The sequence below is a fragment of the Plutella xylostella genome, chromosome 4 (assembly GCF_932276165.1).
Source record: "Plutella xylostella chromosome 4, ilPluXylo3.1, whole genome shotgun sequence".
NCBI classification, from domain to species: domain Eukaryota; kingdom Metazoa; phylum Arthropoda; class Insecta; order Lepidoptera; family Plutellidae; genus Plutella; species Plutella xylostella.
In genome coordinates, this window is record NC_063984.1 from 12,078,025 (window position 1) to 12,101,009 (window position 22,985).

Here is a 22,985-nt window from a genome sequence, read left to right on the forward strand (position 1 = left end):
GAGAAAATAATAAAAAAATTATAGTCTGTGACATGAAAATAAACATTCTGAGGATTTAGCTACTGATAGAAAGAAGTACATGAAGTAAGTAGGTACCTAATTAGTTGTACTAACGAATATTTAATTATTATAAATAATATTAAAACGGGAGACCAGCAGCACCCAGATGAAGAAAGATTAGTCTAATACTTACACAGTTACTTATGGTAAATATTATCAGGGATTATTGTGGGAATCCCATGATAAAAAAAGACTGGAAGAGAATTATTATAGCAATAACTCCACCTCGGCCTCCACCGTGAATAAACCATGCGTTAAAATCATTTTCATTTCCAATTAAATAATATGCATGTTTAAAAAAAATGAACTTTATTCAACGCACACACACGCTCTGAAAATAACACCACCATTATATTGATCAGGTTTTAACAAATATTAAATCGTTAGTTGGAATATTAATCTTATTAGAGGAAAAAGAGCTAAACTTTTTTTTTGGCTCATTACAGGTGTCTTTAGGTGGCTTTGTAGGAGGACTGGAACACGGTTTCAAGACTTCGTTAACTGATGAGTTACTGCACGGCTGCGCTTTGGGTCTAGGGCTAATCAACCCCGATGTATCTTTACCGTTACTTTCTTCGTTCTTGCCCTTTTTACGAAACCAGGAGGTGTAGGAGGACGATGACCTGGCTGAATTCTTTTCCGCACGGTCTCCTCCGACTGCAGAAGATGTGCAGACACACTGAGAAGGTTTCGACGAAGCTTTATTAGCTGGTACCTGGTCAGACAGCTGATTTGCGTCAATGTCTAGTTCAAATTTGATTAATCCATTGATCCGGCACGTCGGTGTCTCCAAGTGTACTGTTCCACGACTCACTTCCGTGAGGTCTGGTCTTTTTTTCATCCGGTCAATGATGTTTCTCGGTGGCTTGGCTCGGAGAGCAGCGGATGTGTGCAGGTCGCGACTGTTGGGCCGGTGCTTGTCTGTCGGGGCGGTGACGCGGTCGACGAGCGTGGCGGGGCGGCAGCGCGGCGGCTCGGGGGCCGGCGGCGGCAGCTGCTTGCACCACGTCAGGTCGCCGGCGCGCGCGGCCCCCTGGTCCTTGCAGCCGCTGTTGCAGGGTCGCCGGCTGATCTTCACCCCCGCGTGCTCGGACCCTGCACCCTGCGTGTGCTCTGAGTGCGTGCCCTTGCCGGTCAGGCTCTGCATGATGCGCTCCTTGAACTCATTTACCACCGATGGTTGCTTCGTTGTCGAAGACATTGAAGATTGTGGGGAATGAGGTGGAGACTGCGGGGAAGGAGGTGGTGATTGCGGGGTTGGAGGTGGTGAGTTTGGCGCAGTGGGAAGCATAGATAGTGTACAATTTTTGGGTATTGTAATACCAGTGTGAGTAGAAGTAGGTTGAGTGACAGCTGGTGGATGTGCGGGTGAAGGCTGTGGCGGGTGTGCGGGCTGGGCGCCGCCTCGCGCGGGGTCGCCGCTGCGGTCGAGCTCGAGGACGGTGGCGGGGAGGTGCGCGCAGTGGTCGGGGCGCGGGCGGAGGCACTTGTTGTCCGGCAGGTGGTAGATCTCGCCGGGCGGCGCGGGGGGCGGGGGCGCGGCGCAGGCCAGCTTGTACGTGGGTCCCGGCGGCTGCGCGGGCAGGGCGTCCCGTGCGCGGCGCGCCCGCACCTCCTCCTCGTAGTCCCGCCGCCGCGCGCGCCGCGCCGCCTCCAGCCGCCGCCCCACCTCGTCGTTGATGCGCGCGCAGAAGTCCGACCGTGACTTCCGCCCGCATCCAACAGTAGTAACGGTTTCCTCGATTTTCTGTAATGATATGAAAAAGTTAAATACGTTGAAAATTTTGCCCTGACCGTTGTATGAGAGTTTTATCTGTGTGGAATGTGAGCCAGCATGACCATTGACTAACCTTCGCATCAGCGCAAGTCTTGGGGCATGCGGGCAGCGGCGCGGCGCAGGGCGGGCGGCTGCCGGGCGGGGGCGGCGCGCACAGCACGCGGCGCGCCAGGCGGGGCTGGGCGGCGGCGCGGCGGCAGGGCGGCGGCGGCGCGGGGCGGCACGGCTCGCACGGCGGCTGCGGCGGCGCGTTGCAGCCCGCCGGCACGTGCGCCCCCCGCGCCCCCCGCACCACCCCCCCGCGCAGCGCAAGGATACTGTGGCTAAGCAGGCCCATGCTCGGTGTGTGTGCGTTCAAAGTTCCAAACTGACTGCACCTTTCCTCATTATAATTTCAAAATCTAGTAGGCTGCCCGTATAGATTTGCTTTCTTATAGTTTGGGGTCCACAAGACCTTTTAATCGTCCTTTTCCATGATTAGGTAGGATGTTACATGCTTTTCATAGGAGAATGTTGGAACTGGGTGGGTAAGAACATCATTTTCTATCTATTCTTCTAACGGGACCGTGGCACTCCATACCTGAATAAGAAAGAACCGTCAACAAAGTAGGCTCATGGATAAGACATTGCATTGCAAATACCCTAGTAAGTATACGTACATAAACATCAGCCCCCGCGGCCACTAGCGCCGTGTGCGTCTCGCCGCGGCTGCCGGCGAGGGGCGGCGGCAGGGCGAGCGCGACGCAGGGCGCGGGGTGCGCGAGGGGGGGCCGCCGCGCGCCGCTCGCCGCGCCCCACACACTCACGCGCCCCGTGCCGTCGCCGGCGGGCCTGCAGCACACCATGAGTAAGATTCAGACACAATAAGTACATGATCCAAGAACTGTCCTTATAGGGGTCATAAGCTCCAGTTCCAGTAGTCCTTTCTGGTACCCTCTGGTTAACTCTGTATACTCACGCTCCGAAGAAGTACTGGTTGGCGGCAGGTTGCAGGTAGTAGGGCGGGGCGCGCTCGCCCGGGGCCGCCACCTCCAGCACCTTGCGCAGCGCCGGCAGCAGCGCCACCACCACGCGCGAGCCGCCCGCCCCGGCGCCCGCTGTGATACTGGCGTAGACGCAACTGCGGGGTAAATACACAAACAATATCGTCATCAGTCACATTCGCTTCTTACCGTCTCGTCTGACCAATAATAGAATGCAAAGTACCTTCCCCTAGAAGTGAGTCCGAGCACGCGTCCGCCCAGCGGCAGGCAGGCGTGCGGTGGCTCGCACAGCGCGCGCAGCGTCATCTCGTCCGGCTCGGGCTCCTCCCAGTCCTCCCCCCTCTCCCGCTCCCGCTCCCGCTCCCGCTCCCGCTCCCGCTCCCGGCGCGCCGCGCGCTCCGCCAGCGACCCCTCGGCGCGCAGCGGCGGCGGGGAGCGCGCGCGCACGCGCACGGCGGCCAGGCTCGTGCACGCGCCGCGCCGCGCGCCCGCCGCCGCCCCGCCCTGCGCCCACACCACCTGGTACTCCTCCTCGTTGCCGGAATTAACCTGGAAATGTACCCATGTCAAAATGCTACTTCAGCGGTAGATTAACTATACCAACATACTTTTAAGGATTTTACCGGGGGATCCTGTTGAATGTGTCGGAAGTATTGCTCTTCCACATCCTCGTCTGGAGTTTCGGTGTTTGGCAGCGGCACTACCAGGGCATGACTGGAATTATAATTAACGAAGAATTAAATAATGCTCATGCTCTGCAGGTAACACGGATTATTTTAGTTGTTGCGGTTATATACCTGAAGTGTGCAGCAGCCTCGTTGTATAGATGGAGTAATGGCGTCGCCACGCCAGTGTGTTCCGATTCAGTCTCCTGAAACAAAAAATATTTCATGAACGAAATTCGATGCTTTTTCAAATTTTCGGTGCATAGTAAATCTAGTTAAATTTACCTGTGTAGCACTATAAAGCCACAGTGTGGTGACGCCGCCGGCGCCGGCGCGCACGGGGGCTCCGAGGGCCAGCAGGCGCCGCCCCGCCCAGCCCGCCGCGCCACCCGGCCCCACCGCCGCGCGCAGCATCAACCGGACGCCCTTGTCTTCTACAACCACAATCATCGTTCTATAACTGAACAACCAGAAAGTGCTCCAAGTATGATAATTATCAATATTTACCTGATACAGCCAGGATGGCGAGCTCCCATCTGGCGGACAGGGCGATGTGTCCGGTGACGAGCAGGCGGTCGCAGGCGGGCGCCCACTGCAGCGTGGAGACGCCGAGCCAGCCGCGCGGCGCCAGGGACAGCCGCCCGCCCAGCGCCGCCGCCGCCCAGCCCGCGCCGCCCCGCCCCGCGCCGCGCCGCCACACCGTCACCTCGGCCCCGGACCCGCCCAGCGCCAGCTGCAACGAGCAGTGGCATAGAGCAGCTCCCTGTATTTCTTCACCCTTCGCTGCACCAGTAATAGTCCCTGATAGTCGCCAGGGCACCGATGCGCGGATGGCCTCGCTACGCCAGGATATATCTGAAGTTAAAATAAGTTGTTTTTATTCAGGAATTATATTTAATTGTGAATAGCAAGGTAGTGTTGCCCACCAGTGTGTTTCCTCATGCGTAGGAGCCTCTTGAGGGCATCAATCTCGTCCAATCCCTGGTCCTGCAGCCGTGCCTGCAGCGCGGCGCGCCACGCGGGGGGCGCGGCGGCGGCGCGGCGCCAGGCGGAGCACGTGCCCCCCGCCGCCGCCAGCGCCGCCGCGCCCAGGTGACAGAACACCAGCTCCAGAGCCGTGCCCGCGCGCGGGTCCTCTTGCCACACACTTGGTGCATCATCTGTTTGCTCTATTCCCTCTTCTTTGGTTTCCAATTCTTGCATTTTGTATATTTAGTTTTTTTACGGTGACGCTTCTATCAAACGTTAGGAATTATGAAATTTTTAACTTATTACTCGATTAAAGTATTTTATTGTTCTAATATTGAAGACTTGTTGTTTCCAAACTTTCAATGCCACACAAATGTTTTGGTTTCAGCTACCGGGATAAAAATAGCCGAGGAAATGTTACGGCACGGATTTGCTTCGGTGTTATTTCGGCGTTATCATTATCACGTAACAAGAACGAACGATAAGTAAACTATCACTGTTATTGTATATGATTATTGTAGTGGAAAGTTGCTGGTATAGGCACGGGTAACACCGCGTCGTCGCGAGCAAAACTGTTTTCTTGAGCGGCGATATTTCGTATTTAGAACAGCAATCGCTATAAATAACACCTGTGACAAACAGTACTTATACAAATTATTTTCGTATGTAGCTACAATAGTCTTTACAATATAGGATTTATAAAAGTTGATAAAATTACCAACTTCATCTATATTTTTTATATAAATAGAATTTGTCTTTAATTTACCGACATAACTGCTACAATTTCGAATAAGACACGAAGTTTTGCCAGCCAGCGCTAATAAAGTTTCACACAATTTCACGTTTTCGAACTTTATAATTGTTCTTAGAACCGTGTCGCCCGTCCCTCCCCTCAGTTGTATTGAATACAAATAAGTCCTGACTCCTCCGACCAAATCGTTTTTAATACTTCCAGATTTTGGGTATTAGGAAGCTGGAAGCGGATGACTAAGTAAAGGGCTCATTCTAAACAAATTTTGTTCTTGTGTTGTTTTTAGGAAAATTCATATTGTTTTGTCTTATTTTTATAAAGATTTTAGGGTCTTTCCACTTTCCAGCTTTCGGTTCGGTAGGTACTCCTAGAAAACTTAATAAACATCCCACGTCATAATAAAATTATGTTGCAGCCTTGCAAATTACTTCAGACAGCTCCATAGTAGTCCATGGTAACGACACATCAAACCTTGTGTGTAGTGGATGTGAAGCTAGTTATTAGTGCGGTTATATCCTGGTTATCTCCAGGCAATAGGCGCGCTGCGGGGAGCAGGGCGGGCACGGGGCCGCAGTGTCAAGTCATCCGCCTCGATTGGTTTATTGAACACAGCAGGCTTCTCTCGGAACCTGAGCGATCTGAGCTTCATAGCTAATACCTCTACAACTAAGTGAAATATTGGTTGGTATTCGTTCGTTTCAGTTTTAGTTTTCACTGTAAGAATGGAAGTTAATAGAAAAAGTTGTCTATAAACTGTGACATGCATAACAACCGCATAATAAGATATAACATAGATCTATGTAGGTACATAAAAAAACACACACATTTATGTTCATTTTAGGTACGTAACGTTAACGTAAAGTTACTTACGTGAAGTAAGTATGTAGGTAACGTGTAGGGACTACTTTAGCTAATTATCTTCAATGTTCACATACACCAGTTCTTCAGTTATAATGCTCTCGTATATAATTATAATTTAAATATGTATGTACTTAGATATGTGTGAGGATCTCCCAGTCGGATAATTAGCATTTCACATTTTCTCCAAATAAAATCCCAAACCCGAGCAAGATGAATCACGCTAACATCTACAAACTAGTACTTAATATTCAGGTGTAGTGTAGCAGCTAGATTGTTGAACAAGATAATGACATGGACATGCGAGATACAGCATTGTTCCCGAGTGTTGTGCAACAACGAGCGCCAAGACGCCCACAATGCCTTGCGCCCTACACACTCATACAGCCGTCTACAGGATGTTGGAAAAGTGTTTCAGTAAACTGAAAAGAGGTCAGGAAGCTACACAGGTCAGGATCAACCATCATTGTTCTAAGACTTTTGGAAATTCGTGAAAGAAGTCGTATCTCCTAAAGTACCTACCTAACTTACTTTTATAAACCTATTGTATAAGCTCTATTTATAAATAATTGTAACTATACGGGTGGGGGCTTAAGTTTGTAATTAGAGAAGCTAATATTTTTTTTCATAAAGTTGTTCAAAATGACCTTCTGAGTGACTTCACTACTAACAGCCTGTACACCTGCTGGAGGATACAGAATGGACTGTCTGTCCAACTTGTGCCTCAGAACATTGTGCATGCGTTCAAAACTCTCTGCTCTTGTGCAGCAAACACGGTAAGTACTTACTTCAAGAACTTTGTGCCTTTGTGTCTCACTACTATGATATGTCCATCTAAAAGCATAAATTTGGTAAAATAAATAATATGAAATAGAAATTAATTAATTTTAAGACTTCCGGTTGATTGCCCGATTATTGGACCATTTATTTCACCATTACTCTATTATCAGTTCTAAACAAATGGGAAATATTTAGTACAACACTTATCAGTTTCAAATAGCGTTCATCACTTTCCATCCGACTCTATGTAAAGTAAGACGTGATTGCATGCAAAAGGCGAAGGCCTGAAGCAACCTCCTTATCACGATATGCCGTGTTGCCCCCGCCGGGTGAGCCGGGTGCCCCGGTGATCCGGGGGCGGGTGCTCCGGTGATCCGGGCCGGGTGTCGCGGATGAATAAAACATGATGAGTGAGCGGCGCGCTGTCGATACAATTATGTACCGGCAGCTCGCGAGTCTCGCGACGCCGGCGCCCCGACTGCGTAGCTGCAAGAGCCTTCCATGGCAATACTTGTCTTGAGGAAAATATAAGTATTTTCACCAATGATGGCTCTAGCTGAATTTACGTTTACATCTCTATCGGCGGCTATTAATCTATGCATAGCACGCAATGTAACGGATTATGTTCATTCACAAAATTCAGTGCTACGCACTGCTACGGTAGAGTCAGTGCTAGCTTTCAGTGATCGTTTTCAGTTACTGAAACGTGAAAGTATTTGGTAAGATTTCGCAGTGCTTCAACCTTTATTTTTCTTGCACTTCTTTACAGTCTGCTCCTTGAACCTTCTGCTGATTGCTGGGGTAAAATTCTTTTAGCATTTTAACCTTTTTAAATACTTACGTAAGGAAGTACGTAATAAGGTGACGTGGTGTTAGTTCCGTGCGGCGGCTGCAGCTCGGCTTCTTGTCGCTAATGAAATCATAACGCGGAGGATCAGCGCCGCCTCCGCCGCCGCGCTCATTATCGACAGCTCCATTATGGAGAGGCTTATGTTACTCTGTGAAACACACACCTACTTTTTATTACGAGTAGATCTAATAAACATAAGCCCGCGTCCACGACGCCGGCGTGCGGTGCGGGGGCGGAGGCGGCACGCCCGTCTTGATCATTTCCATAGATTTGTATGAAGCTGTTCATGACGACATCAGAGGCGCGAGAGGTGGAGTTTTTATATTACATGACAACCGCGCTCAACGCCCGCACCGGTCGCCGCCCTCCGTGCACATGACGTGGCCACGGCCTAAGGGCAACCGAGCCCTTACGATAAATATGATACCCTTACGATTATGAGTTAATACCACAATTTACCACAATTCTGAGCCTAGCTGCATCAAAAACGGAATGTTTTAAGTATTTTAATGCTGCAAAAATGCATACAAGTTTACAACCGTGATACGCAATATTTGTGAACACTTCTCTTCCTTTCTGTCTATTCAGTAAATAATCCCATCTTATAATTTCATTTGAAGCCGCAGCCGCGACAGACGATTATTTTTACTGAAAGGGTTGCGCTGGGAGTCGGTTCAGTTGTGTAGTATAATATTATACTGTATTATACTCACAGGCAGTAGTGGGGGGGATCGCGTTGTATCACAAAGTGAGCGCACAGTGGCGGAGGCGAAGTACAAATTTTAATTACTACCAGCCTGTACCTACCTATCTTCGGGGTTACCAGCGTTTAAAAAAACAATATTTTAATGAATAAGATAAGAAATAATATAAATTTTACTAAATTCAAATAATCTAGCTTGCGGATTATTAAGTAGGTACACAAGTTTTAAGTTAAGGTATAACTTTCGTGTACGAATGAAGCCTCTCCGAAGAGGTATCAACAATATTTTATACTTTTTTATACTCCCGGTGCACCCTGGACAGTCAGCGACTGACGCTGTTCCCACTGGGTAATCCTCCCACCGCGGTGATAAACACGCTAAGAAGATTTTCAGTATCATCTACCTACTCTACAAGAACGCTGAGAGGGTTGAGGAAGATTAGATAGGATAGTAGATACAGTGTACACAGATAAATCACTTAGATCTGCCTTGCATACGTAATTAGTTAATTATAGGTTGTGTTTGTACAACATAATATCACTAATATTGATACACAATGATATGCGTTTGTAGTGCTTAATACACTCACATGCAATGAAAATGTTTAAAAAATATATACAATTACTGAAATCATCAATTCACTAGCGAATGGCTCTGCCTATTTTTTATAGTCGGGTTGACTTCCAGCATCGCTTGCCCAGTGCCAAGTGACTAGCAGGTGACTAGTGACACAGATGCAGGCTCGCCTGGCCACCCTCGCGGCGTCGCTTAAGATTCGTTAACTGTCTCCCGGAGCCGAATTAATTTTAATGAAGCCTTCACAAAGCCGGTGCAGCCTGAGGCGGCGGCGGCGGCGGCGCGGGGGCTCCCCGGGACAAAGCGCCAGCCCCGAGCGCCGGCCGGGGCGCCCGCGACGGATTTCGTTTAATTTTCATAATGGCGCGGGAATGGGGCCAGGTTTTTTCGGCGGTTTTAATTGTTTTAAGGAACTGTGAAGGCGGTTGGTGTTAATGAGTTACGGTATTTATATTTTGCAATCAAAGTACTGATTCTTTTGTTATGTGATTAATGTTATCTTGGTAAGGTTTTTGTGGTATCGATGTGCGATGAACCTACTACAGTTCTACGGTTGACCATCTACGGTTCTAAAATTTGACACGACAAAAAGGAAAGCTTTTCGGCTATTTACATTTTAAGTAGGTGTTATAATTTAACCACCATTTACATAAACACCTAAACTGGCCAAACTACAGCAACATAATAAAACACATCGCATATCTCTGGGCGCGTTTATTGCGAAATTTTATGAGCAATGAGCTATAAAAGTTTATCACGGGGCGGCTATCGGCCTATCGCATCTGCAAAACTATAAATTTCCCTATCAGTGCATTTACTCAACTCATTGGGTTAGTTTTATGTTGTTATGTAAGTTTGGGATCCGATACATGTTTTGGGTCACGCGCCACTCACGCCTTCATACAACTTATCCTTTGGCAGTATTTTCGTGTAAGTAAGTAGAGTGATACATTAAATTTTTACCCGACTGCTGAAGGAGGGGGGCAATGTTTTATTTGATAATAACAGTCTTAATTATAATAGATAAGCAATAATTGACTGAGCTAATAAAAACTGTTATTTGCAGGACATAAGTTAATGGAATAAATTGTAATTAATTAATGACCTAGGTAGGAGTAGCATGTAAAGTATGTACCTCTACAAAATACTAGTGATGTTAAATACGAGAGTATTCGTTGGAGAGCGTGGCACGGCGTATATTTACGGCGAGTTTCCATCAAAAGTTACTAATTCATTTAGGCTGGCTGTAACCTTGTTAACTTCAATCCAGAGCTTGTTTCTTGTAGTTAGAAAACACATTAGTTTATTACTGTTCCGCTGCCAGCATATTTAACGATGTGATTTTTCTGCGAAGCTCGGCATTCCTGTAGAGCCATGTAAACGAATTTCATCAGAATCCAGTCGCAGCGAGACGGGAGCGTAATATCTGCGCACACAAAAAATGGCGATGCCGCGGCCTGAATACTGCGCGAGGCTCCAAGGACAGCCGTCGGGAGCGAACAATACATCACCGTGATTTCATACCTGGAATTATATCCTTGATATTAAAGTGCTCGTCGCGCCTTATGAAATACTCGCGACGAGACAAATCTCGCAGCCGCCGCCGCCGCCGGCGCGCGCCAGTGCAGCCTCTCCGAGTAGGAGCATCTCTAGTTAAATTGTTGTGTACTTAAGTATCTTTTTTCAGGTTAAGACTAGTAGCTGATATGCAAATAACATCAATTAAAAATATATAGTGACACGAAATCGTAGATATCGATAAATAGCTGCTCCGAACTTGCTCCAAATTTTAAAATCAACACCTTTGTGCTGTTATTAAAGGTGTAAAAAGCTCATCACTTGTTAGAAGTGGTCCTACTGCCCGATGTCCCCGTCACCGCCACCGCCGTCGCCGCCGTTGCCGCCGACGTCGACGTATAAACGCATCAACACAAAGCCTCTTGTCCGAACAGTTGAGCAATTTAATTTCGTTTCAAAATCCACACTACAGAAAAAAGATTTGGCGGAAATGGCTGTAATTACACTTTAAATTTAATCTGCTTTTTCACCAGCAGCGTCCGTTGCTGCTGTTGTAAAAAGTCCGAAATGGTTTCAAAGGATTACTCACTACCTAGGTAAAAGGGAAATGTAGGCAGCTAGGTTTACATTTATGACAAAAGTTATGAATAATTTAGTACTGACTAATTTTGATATAAGTAGGCTGAGTTTTAAAAATCTTATAGGTATACATAGATACTGTATTTACCTCCATGTATTTGTTATATTACCTCTACACATACTGTATATAACACAAAGTTATCTAGAACCTGATTGCACCTTTCATCTCTACGACTCACCCTTCTGACCCCATCAACTAGGAATAACGAGAAACTTATACCGACAGGTATCTGCCTTCGGTAGCCATTTCTTCAAACAGCCAACATCAAAAGAAATGTGCTTTTATGAGTTTATTTCAGTGTACTTAGTGAGTAATTAAACCAACATACTGACGATAAATTAAAGGTATGTGAAGTACGAGGTAAGTAAATGAAGTAGGTAGGATACGACAATAATTATTACGCTACGTCTCCAGTAGGCTAGCTACTTATTAGGACAAATGTTCACACCACAGTTTAAAAATTTGCCTACTAGGAATACAGCCTTACTTGGAGCTTCAGTTCAGCAGGTACCCCATCCAACGAAATGAAACATGGTATAATAAGGAGCATTTACGCACAGAGGCCCAACGTAAGTAACCCTAGTTTTCACTAACACGAGCAACTACTTAGTTACACAATAAGGAAAAAGTGTCTAGCAAGGGTGTTCTATTACCGAGAGTGTTAAACAAAGGCAGGTAGTGTCGGTGGGGCAGGGGGGCTCCGGGTGTGTGGGGCGGGGGCGGGGGGTAGACTGATGGCGGTCGTCAGCGTGAGCCGCGAGGTGCTGTAATCGACCAACTAGTAAGTGTCCGCGAGCGCCGACGGCCGCGCCTCGGGGGAGGAGGTAGCGACTTCTACATACTTTAATAACCTTATTCTACTAATCTAAACCTAAATCCTGGATGGATGTTTGTTACTCTTTCACGGTAAAACGGCGGGGACAATTAGGTATTATGAAATTTGGTGTGAAGGAAGCTAACACCCTGAATTAAGACATAGCCCACTTATTGTCCCGGAATTCCTACGGGATAACTTTTTGAGGTGAATCGAAGCTCCATGGAGTAAATTTATGAAGGCATAAATAATTTTACTACATAATAATAAAGTGCAGGAGGACATAACTTCTTCCGTGATCGCTTCTCCTATGGTAATGTTCCACCCAGCCCTCACCCGGTCTTCAGACAAGACGGTGATGGAGCGGCGCACGTTACAGAAACGAAGCTTTTTTACTTATTTAAAGCATTATACTAGCGGAGTCTGCGGAGCGGCGGCAGTCAGCAACTAAGCGCTTTCTTATTCCGCTTCAATTTGCTGATAACTCGCCGCTGACTGATGCCTGGGGCGCGATTCACATCTCAACCGAAATATTTGTAAAGCGATACGAACGAGTTACGAGATGAAATCCGCAATGTTTAAAAACGCGATTCATAGCACACATACTTTGATCTCGTTTTCATATCGCTAGTTCGTATTTGGATGGCTTGAGTGAAATGAATGAAACTATATTTTTTTTAATTGCCATGCAAAAATTATAAATACTACCACTAATTGTTTTCAATAATTTTGTTCCTACAATATATTTTGTTGGAATTAGTGTCGATAGCAAGTATCAAGAAACAGCTTTTTAATTCAACGTTGAAGAAATTCATAACCTGTGGCACTTTTGACAGCCGCCATGTTTTCTCCATAAAAACATTGATTTTCTTTGCTCATTTTCGTGTCAACGTAGTTTTTTTGGAAAATAAGAAGAAAGGAAGTTTAACTTACTTAGAGAAATACGACTGAGACATGTAAGTATCAATGTATTATCCTATTTTTTTTAAAGTATAAATGTTACCGGTTGTAGTCAAGAAGGTATTGTAATTTACGATGTATCCAATTTCTGTCTTGAATTGTTTTAGAAACACAAGCAGCAGCCGATGTGCTTGAGTAGCAGAAGGAGCAACTGCGTTGTGAGAGGGCCACGGCTTCAGCCCTCACAATGATAGCTGATTAGCTGAAGTAATTAACAGACAGGCTGCAGTCAATGAGAGGCTTCTTGAGGAGGGGTTCCTCATATGGAAAAAGGTAGGTTATTCCTAAATGTTTGGCTAAATAATAGAATAGAATTTAACTTCATTGTTACCCCAATAATGTCTTAGGAAAACTGGTGTTGAATATTTATGTTACAGCGTAGTTTTGTTTAGTATCTGTCTGTAATTTTTTAGAACAATATCATACTGAACTTTTCATTTTGTCTTTTCTAGTCTAATGAAAGGAACAATCAAGACCAGACTTAAAGTAAAATAATACGTATACATAATTTATATCGGAATAAGTACCAAATATTTTTGTAGGTATATGTTTTAACTATAAATTGAAAATCCACAGATTTTAGCGGCGACGCAGTTGCGCGACCAGTGAAGCTCTGGCTCCGCGACCGGCGTGGAGCGCGCGGTCCCGCGGCGCTGCTGCGGCTGCTGCGCGGGAGGGTCCCGTCCCTGCGCATGCGCCTGGCCTTCAATGACCTCACGCCTCTCTTCTTCCTCTTCTTCATGCGTCAATTCAAACAGAGGAGCACCTGTGATTACTGATTACCTAAGTTCCTATATACAATAATAGTTTAATAATTGTTAACAAAATATTGTATATATAAGTATTAATAATTACTTATACAAAAGGCTAAAAGCATTTTGTACCAGCCAACCTATAGGAGAGAATATGAGAAAAATAATAAGACTTTAATCTTTGATTGCCATTATCTGTAGCTTTATTAAGTGGTAAAGGGACCTAATTACTACCTATATTTTTTAGTATTTGTGATAATTAATAGAATTTATTAGTTCTATCAATAAATAAAATATACATGCATTACAATGTGTTTAATTCATTAACTTACAATTTGCACACTGAGGGAATGTGTATGCTTTCGGTTAAAATATTCTTCTTCATTCTGCGAGGGCCTCAGGCCAAAACCCACGCCAATCAAATAAATATCACTAATACAAGCTTACTATAAAGGAAAATTACGAATTCGGTAAAGATGGAAACGTATCTCGTAGGGACGGCTGTCCGGCTGAAAAATGGCTTGAAGATGTTGGAGAGATGCGTACATGGTCATTTTCACTGTTAGCAGTAGGTATTTTTTCTGAAAACGATCTTACAATTTCACCCTTTTCTTCGAAAGTTTAAAATCGCTTAAACGTCAAAATATGACAGATAGGCGATATCAAAAAGTTCAACAAAAATGACATGAATCGCGTCATTCTCCATTCGTTCATTCATTTTGCGATCTCAAAACGATCTTACTATGTAGCTTGGGTTTTAGTGCCATGTGAATCGCAATTTGACACCTCGTTCGTAAAAATCTGAAAACGAGATGAAAGCGACGGGGTTTTTTGTGACACGAATCACGCTCCTGATCGTATGTAACGAGATCAGCGCTGCAGCGCCCGGCGCCGCTAGATGCTGACAGATGGTACTACGACAGGTAGACGTCCGGGCAGACTGATGTTTGCTTGGTAAACTGAGCTTTCCGTACCTGTAGTAGATATTAATAATAAACTGTGGCATTAGATTATTTAAAAAAAAAAGTTTTATGTAGGGATAGGGTTTTTTCTTATGACTAGTAATAGTTGTTTATAATACCTAAGCAGCTAAGTACTTAAGTATACATAATAAGAATGCGCGGTTGTCTTTTATTAACTTGTGGATGGAACTTTATCATTGCTCGCGATTGCATTTGGGAGGATTCAGAGTGAATTATGCTATTATAATACCAAAAATCCCTCGGGAAATCCTTTGAAAAAACGGTCTACACGAAGTCAAAGCTAAGCTGGCAGCCCAAAGATAGTTTTATAAGATTCCAACACGTGCCGTCCATATTTAATTGTGTACCTACCTCGTATAGACGAAAATTTCGCAGTAAATATTGTACATCCATGGGGTGGGAAGTTGGGGTTTGGTATTGGTGGGAATGGTTAACGCAGTGAGGTTACCATCTCCTATAAAAAGCCAATGAAAACCATCTGCTGTGTTAGTAGCGGAACACTTACATTGAAAGCAGAGCCCCAACCAGTCCGTGTCTTCCACGTCCAAGTCGTCCACCCTGGGACCTGCTGCGGCCGCGCAACTGCGTGTCCGCTACCTTAGAGTCGCAGCTGAGCTGAGGAAGCAGGGCACAAGGCGAACATTCTGCGCCTTAAAACAGAATCCTTTCACTAGGGAGGACACCCGAACAAAACCGAGCATGTCCGTAGGCTCCAAGGAGGCAGCCCCTCTAGCGGACTAAGGCACAGTGGGTTAATCACTCGCTTGCTCGAAAACAAATGATTAATGAAACTGAAACAGAGACAAACCGGAACGATCATATACCGACGACTTTTGGCATGAAAACAAGGACACGAATTGCTTTTTGGAATGTACGCACACTTAGCGACGATAGTCGACTAGCCCAAGCGGAAGCAGAAATGCTTAGATACAAGCTGCAAATTCTAGGTCTCAGCGAGGTTAGAAGAAATGGTTTCGGCGAACTGAGAACACACAAAGGCCTCACACTGCTGTACTCTGGCAAGGAGATGGAGGATGATGTCCGTGAATACGGAGTGGGACTTCTCCTCTCAAACTCAGCAAAGAAAAGTCTTTTGGATTGGAAACCGATCTCGGACCGAATCATGTACGCCCGTTTTAACAGCAGAGCTCGTAAGATTTCTATTGTGCAGTGCTATGCGCCGACCAACTCTTCTTCGGAGGAAGACAAAGATGACTTCTATGACGCACTAAATGCCACTATGAAAAATATTAGGAGACAGGACATAGTCATTGTTATGGGAGATCTCAATGCAAAGGTTGGAAGCAACAACAAGAACCGGGAGCGGCACATGGGTACACAAGGGCTGGGAGTAGAGAATGAGAATGGTGAACGATTTATAGAATTCTGCCAAAACCAAGACCTCACCATCGGAGGAACTTTATTTATACATGGTGACCATCACAAGTACACTTGGACTTCACCCGATGGTGCTACCAGGAACCAAATCGATCACATTGCGATCAGTTCGAAATGGCGTTCCTCGCTACTAGATGTCCGCAACCGAAGAGGGGCTGACATAGACAGGGACCATCACTTGGTTGTTTCTGAAGTGCGACTTAAGGTTGCTGTAGCAAAGTCCGCTGGAGAACCAGGCAAGGCAGGGAGACGTTTTGACGTCTGTAAGCTACGTAGCCCAGACACCTGTACAAAATTCAGACTAGAACTTCGTAATCGTTTCGCTGCACTCGACGTACCCTCAAACATAGACGAGGAATGGAAAAATATAAGATTGGCGTACACCGAAGCCAGCTCTAATGCTCTAGGACACAAGGACCACAAACGTGACGACTGGATTTCCCAAGATACCTGGAACCTTATTGAAAACAGAAGAGGTCTGCACTTAAAGCTGCTCGAAACAGACGATGAAACGGTTAGAGCCAACCTCAGACAGCAATACCGCCTGATACGCCGGAAAATCTACCGCAGCACGCGAAAGGATAGAAGGATGTGGGCGGATAATATTGCTACAGGTGCCCAACATGCTGCAAATGCGGGTAATCTGAAGGAACTATATAAGGCTACTAAAACCTTGGCCGGAAATAACAGTTTCAAGCAGAAACCTCTGAAGTCCAAAGAAGGGGATCTCATTGTGACATCGGAAGGGCAACTTCGACGCTGGCGTGAGCACTTTGAGGAAGTCTTCCGTAGCACGATATCTGCTACACCAGCTGATGTGCAAGATGAGCCACCACCACCACAGTCTCTCGATATTGACACCGCACCACCTAACAGCGAAGAAGTGGCCAAAGCAATACTCTCTTTGAAAACGGGCAAAGCACCAGGACTTGATCTTATAAGTGCGGAAATGCTTAAAGCCGACCTATCTTTCGCGGTCGAGTTATTAACACCCTTGATCACCAAGATTTGGGAAGCAGAAGAACTACCAGATGACTGGAATAAGGGTCTCCTGATAACAGTGCCAAAAAAAGGTGATTTAAGCCAATGCAGCAACTGGAGAGGCATCACTTTGCTTTCTATCCCTTCCAGGGTTTTCTGTAAGATTATCTTGGACAGGCTATCGAAGGCCGTAGAACCCCTCCTGAGGAACGAACAGGCTGGATTTCGCCCTAATCGCTCTTGCACCGACCAAATTAACACTCTCCGTATCATACTTGAACAAGCATCAGAATGGCAGAGGGAGGTATACCTTACTTTTGTCGATTTCGAAAAAGCTTTCGATACGTTGAGATGGTGCAGTTTGTGGTCCCGCTTACTATCCGTGGGTGTCCCGGGTAAGATAATACATCTCATAAAGGCCATTTACAAGAATTACTCCTGTAAAGTGACACATAATGGCCTAATCTCGGAGGATATCGCCGTGCACGCTGGGGTCCGTCAGGGCTGTCTTTTGTCGCCCTTGCTCTTCCTAATAGCGCTAGACGGAATCATGCAGAGAGTAAGCAGCAACAGTCGACGTGGAATTGAATGGGGAACCTTCAGTGTATTGGAGGATTTAGACTACGCCGACGACCTCTGCCTGCTAAGCCACACACATGCACACATGCAAGCCAAGCTCGATGCTCTCAGCCAAGAGGCGGCGAAAATAGGCCTGAAAATTAACATCCGGAAGACCCAAGAGATGCGAACAGGTGTGCAGAATATGACCCCGCTGCAGATCGGTGGTGAGGCAGTGGAACGCGTTCACAAATTTACCTACCTCGGCAGCGTTGTCTCAGAAACAGGAGGTACAGAAGAGGACGTCATTTCGCGGATTGCCAAAGCCCGAGCTACTTTCGCGCAGTTGCGACCAATATGGCAATCACAAAAGTTAACCAGAAGAGTCAAACTGAAAATATTCAGGTCAAACGTTAAGTCCGTGTTGCTATATGGTTGCGAAACGTGGAAGGTAACCAAACCCATCTCGCACCAGCTTCAAGTCTTCGTGAACCGATGCCTTCGACGCATACTCCGAATATACTGGCCCAATAAAATCTCCAACGACCAACTGAGAGAACGGTGCCACGATACCCTGATCGACCAGCAGATCAAGCGACGCAAGTGGAACTGGATTGGCCACACCCTCCGAAGAAATTCTGACCACATACCCAAACAGGCGATGGATTGGAATCCGCAAGGAAAGAGAAAGCGTGGCCGTCCCAAGCAGACCTGGCGACGCACGGTAGTGGACGAAGCGAAAAAGATCGGGAAGTCTTGGAGTGAAATCAAAGGCGAAGCTCAAGACAGGTTGCGATGGAGAGTCACTGTGGACGCCCTCTGCCCCATCCAGGGGACATAGGATACTAAGTAAGTCATTGTACATCCATACCTACCAATAAAATCTGGAGATATACACATAAATATGTTTGAATATGAAGAACGGAGCTCCAACTCTATTACATGCATCACGAGTCTACACACTACACTACACATACAAACCACTCATATTAATCTGCATATGCCGATAATCTCATCTCAGCGAGTCCAGGGGCGTCCCACGGAGATTAATTACATTAATTCATTAGAGTCCTCGAGCAATAATCAATAGGGCCCGTATTTGCGCGGAGTGTTTGTCCGTCGTGTTTGCGCCTCCTCGTTAAGTGTTTGGGTTCATATCCAGCGCGGCCGAGAGCGCTGGAGGTCTCGAGTAGCGATAACAAGTACTGAGGACTGTGGAGGTTTTTTATATTGTTCTTTATTTTATAGTAACTTATGTGATTCAATCGATTAAGCTTTCGATTCACTTAATGCTAATATGTACACTACGCTCATCTAAGTTGGCAAGATAAGGCACATAACACAACAGTGTGTGGCATGTAGGTAGGCACAGTGTAGGTACACGTCGCTAACTGTAGGTTGTAGGTATAAGAAAAGAGGAACGTCATTACCGTTAAACGCGCGATTTGAGCTTTTATCTTGAAATGTGACCTGAAATAGCTTATGATAATGTCACAACGCTTAAGGGTAATGGCAGAGTCTTTGTCTCGCCAGAATACTAAGGGCCAAAAGTACTGGCAAGACTTACAAAAGCTCAAATTTAATAATGATAGCCGGCACATACTTAGGTTGGAATTGTATTTTTCCAGACAATTTAGTTAAGTACACCAAGAATAACCTCTATTTCTTTATAGAGATATAGAAACCCACACACTAGTAAACTCGGAAAATACCCACACTTATATTTACCAAATGGCGAGTGAAATTATTTTTATTGAAATTGTGTGTTCTTACCTAGCTACGCCATGCATGTTGCAATATGTTTAAACGACTTTTGTAGTCAGTTATTGTGAGCGCAATAGAAACTGCATCACATACGTTTTACAGTTGTACTGACAGTCGCGGGCTGCGCGGGCCCAGTCTGCTACTCAAGTAACACCCGAAATTTGAAACACATTATTATTCTCTTTATACAGAGATTTATTTTTATATTACCACAGTAGTTACGTTGTAACTGAGCTGCAGTGCCCACTAAATTGATGCAATACACTCAAGTCCTCAGGTTGACATAATTTATAGGACAAGATTTTAACTAGCTACTTAGATAGATAGATAGAATATTCTTTATGGTGCTCACACACGCACTTAGCTTTAATGTTTGATGATGTAAAATTATTGTGAGTTTCTTGAAAATCTGCATGTAGTTAGGTGTACGTAACTTTCTTTAGGATTCCATTGTATGTTTATTTATTTAGACCCCAGTCAGAGATGCATTTAAAATAATCAATTGCAATACCGTTGCTGGGCAGTACTAACCTATTTATTTACGTATTCTAATGATGAAATTGTGTAAGAATGGTTAGATGGATAGTGGATTTTTGTTACTCTTTCACGGGTGTGATGGAGCTTCTCTTCACCAGTATGGCTAAATTTAAATAAGCTGAAACCCTGGATTTATACAGCTGGCTACTTTTTGTCCCCTGATTGCCACGGCAAAACCTTTTAAGGTGGGAGAAGTTATTAAAATGAACACCGTAGAGGAAAATTCCAGAGCCTCCTTGTACCGGCAGCGCCCCCGCGCGGCCCCGCCGGAGCCCCCGCCGGCGCGGCACGTGGCTCGGAAAATAAGATCGCGCGCTTCCTCTGACAACTATTTTATTTATTGTTCTGGAACAAAAGCGTTCGCATTTTGTTTCGCGAACAAAAAATATACGTTGTGTGTGATTTCAGCTCTTTCTACGAGAAATGTGTCTAGATATTATTTTGGGCGGCATTACGGGTTGTTGTGGCGTAAAGAGACGCGGAATGTCGGTTGGTGAACCGTTCCGTAATGTTGTTGAAGTGTTCTCAACAAATTATAGTAATTTCGAAAGCCTGTGGTTGCTCTACAACGAGCATAAATACTCCTCCGCTCTTTGATTCTTATTATTTATTACAAATTGCTTCTTTAGAAAATACATTTAATTAGATACGTAATTAGCTCATGAATGTTTTCAGGTTTCAAAGGTTAGTAACAGAGCGTTGAATACCAAGCCAAAGTTTAATTCTTTCACAAGGTATCTATGAATATAAAGTGTGTCGTGAAACTAAGGACAAGAAGTAGTCACCGCGCCCCGCGCCGAGCAGCCGCGGCGCAATCTCAGTAACGGCTAACTGCAAAGTGTGTAGAGATCCCGCTGCATTCTACATGCTAGGTACATGGGTTAAAGCCTTTACGAAATATTAACATATTCAATATGATCTTGTTTTTTTCGTTCTGCTTTAACATAGAGAACTTGGATCTCGAGTTAACGACATGAATTGCTGTATTAAAATATAACTCCAATCTACATATTATTAGCGTACTTAACAATCTGAAAAGAGAATAGAATAGAAGTGACGTGCCACAATTAAATGAATCAGTAAGTGGGTCGCCGGCGGCTGCATTGAATGGAGACTCACTGTTGGCGCGGCTCCAGTGCATAGCCATTCTTCCTGCACTAAGGAGTTTGACGCTTAAACAAACCGGATTCTAAAGTTTACATATAAATTGACAACGCAACTTTCAAAATGTTAAGTATGTAAAACTTCAGTAGTAATAATCATATATATACTTTAGATAAACTTCTACATTTACAAATAACGAAGTTACATAGGTACTTATTTTTTAATGTGGTAGTAAGTTTTTCAGAATAATAACTTTGGAGTTTAACATCCACTTTCAATTCAGGGTTGCTAAGGACGGTTTTACACATTTCCGAGGTTTTTGAAAGGTCAAATGATTACGTGATTACAAATAATATTACTATATTACTGCAGGAAACTTGCGAATAGTAAACATTCTTTCACATATCAACAAAGCAAATTTAATGTAATAAAATATTACATACAAACAATACTGACCTACACAAACATTAAACTGAAACCACTATCTTGACGTTTCCACATTATTGTTAATCCTGTAAATCACAAAAAGCTATTTAAAATGAGCAAATAATTATAATCATATAAACTTATATTCAAGTATGTAAACTATGATATACAAATCGCGTCGGCGCCGCGTCTGGAGCCCGCTCGCCGCGCGTGCTTCACTTCAAGAGCGCTTACACTAAATTTATCTGCGAAAAAAATTGAATTTCCTGAACGTATTTCAGCTTTATAGCAGCTCGCGGGTGCGGCGCAGTTCAACACACATGCACATGTAGCGAGGAATCATTCTACCGATCAATGCCTAAGCAATTACCTAATGTACTCTATTGTAGTATCAGACGTTTAGTGGATAATATTACCAATTGAAATTGTTGCACAAAGCTTGCTTAAGTCTGTAACATAACTCAAACTACCTATGATTAACAAGTCAGTAATATAGGAGATATAGGGCTTTCCTAAGGAGCGCCACAACACTCGGTCCTCGGCCTTCCTCATCCAGCTACTACCTTATAATACTCGAATTGCTACATGATTTAAAAACACTCTAACATACTTCATTAATTATCGAGTATCGATATATTGGTTATTATGTTAATTGTTTGTTTATTTTTTTGACTTGGTATTACCAATTATTAATCGTGAGGATTTATTCTCAACTCCAATGTTATTATTATTGCACTTGCAAGCAGGTCGACGGCAGCGGCCGCCGCCTCGCGCTGGCATACGGAGGGGCCGTATGGTGCGGCACTCACGACACGCTGGCATGGTAATCGCACAGCCAATCACATGTGAATGCCTATTTTGTAAGACTCGAGATAGGTAACAGGCTTTTCCTTTAACGTGACTTTCAAAAGTAAAGGTGCGAAGAATGTAATTTTATTATTAGTCCAATGAGTCAACATTATTTACATACGACATTATTATTATTATTCCATTTTAGTCGCAATTCGTAGTATATGCTACGCCGTAGCCTGCTACGTCGTAGTAGTTACTACGCCGTAGTTTTTTTCGTAGTAGCCGCTACGAAGGTTATTTACGGCTTGTATACATAATGTACATAATTTATATTATTATTTGTTCTTAATGAAGCTATAACATATGCATGCACATTATCATTTATGGCCGTTTTAAATCCAATTATATTATACTTTAAAGCAACCCAAGGATTCAGCAAGTCCTAACGCCAAGAGCACTCATAGATTTTAAGTGCGGAGCCAAATGGCGACTGTAAATCTTAAATGCAGAGCACAAAGTACACATTCACTTGTGATTTAATGTGCTGAGGCGTCGCCGCCGCCGCCAGCGCCGGGAGATGGCGCTGCTACAGTCACGACATGTCTCAACTTCTACGGATATTATGAATGTTGTTGACACGACGTTTTGTTGATACAAGATGATACTTGTTTCATTTATTGGGTTTGGTGATAAATTAGTAGTTGGATAAAAAAATAGTAGTAATTTTGTATATCATTTGTCCATTCCATACAAACAAAGAGACTTCTTCTGGTCCTCCTGCAGAT

The 22,985-nt window shown here is 44.6% G+C and overlaps 2 protein-coding genes and 1 long non-coding RNA gene across 3 annotated transcripts; 1 reads left to right on the forward strand and 2 right to left on the reverse strand.

The window, feature by feature from the left end:
- Positions 1–352: 352 nt before the first annotated feature.
- Positions 353–2,346, reverse strand: LOC119694500 (ras-associated and pleckstrin homology domains-containing protein 1). Its single transcript, XM_048631628.1, has 2 exons — positions 1,911–2,346; positions 353–1,807 (listed from the first exon to the last, which is right to left on the reverse strand). Exons 1-2 carry the CDS (start codon positions 2,172–2,174, stop codon positions 419–421), a joined length of 1,653 nt encoding a protein of 550 aa, XP_048487585.1. The 5' UTR covers positions 2,175–2,346; the 3' UTR covers positions 353–418.
- On the reverse strand, positions 2,278–4,688 carry LOC119694605. The gene is made up of 9 exons (XM_048628050.1): positions 4,412–4,688; positions 3,993–4,340; positions 3,771–3,919; positions 3,618–3,691; positions 3,444–3,534; positions 3,044–3,369; positions 2,796–2,957; positions 2,497–2,668; positions 2,278–2,417 (listed from the first exon to the last, which is right to left on the reverse strand). The coding sequence occupies exons 1-9, from the start codon at positions 4,686–4,688 to the stop codon at positions 2,385–2,387; spliced, it is 1,632 nt and encodes a 543-aa protein (XP_048484007.1). The 3' UTR covers positions 2,278–2,384.
- A 7,755-nt stretch (positions 4,689–12,443) lies between these two features.
- LOC125491062 lies at positions 12,444–13,709 on the forward strand. The gene is made up of 3 exons (XR_007268089.1): positions 12,444–12,901; positions 13,013–13,178; positions 13,482–13,709. It is a non-coding gene; the product is annotated as an uncharacterized LOC125491062 (long non-coding RNA).
- The last annotated feature ends 9,276 nt before the right edge of the window (positions 13,710–22,985 follow it).

Excerpts from the sequence above, each read along its gene's own strand:
- LOC119694605 (XM_048628050.1), bottom strand. The coding sequence starts at position 4,688 with ATGCAAGAATTGGAAACCAAAGAAGAGGGAATAGAGCAAACAGATGAT. Across the intron at positions 3,692-3,770 it reads GGCTTTATAGTGCTACACAG|GAGACTGAATCGGAACACAC; the intron begins GTAAATTTAACT and ends TTTTTGTTTCAG. Across the intron at positions 3,370-3,443 it reads ACATTCAACAGGATCCCCCG|GTTAATTCCGGCAACGAGGA; the intron begins GTAAAATCCTTA and ends GTACATTTCCAG.
- LOC119694500 (XM_048631628.1), bottom strand. The coding sequence starts at position 2,174 with ATGGGCCTGCTTAGCCACAGTATCCTTGCGCTGCGCGGGGGGGTGGTG. Across the intron at positions 1,808-1,910 it reads AGACTTGCGCTGATGCGAAG|AAAATCGAGGAAACCGTTAC; the intron begins GTTAGTCAATGG and ends ATATCATTACAG.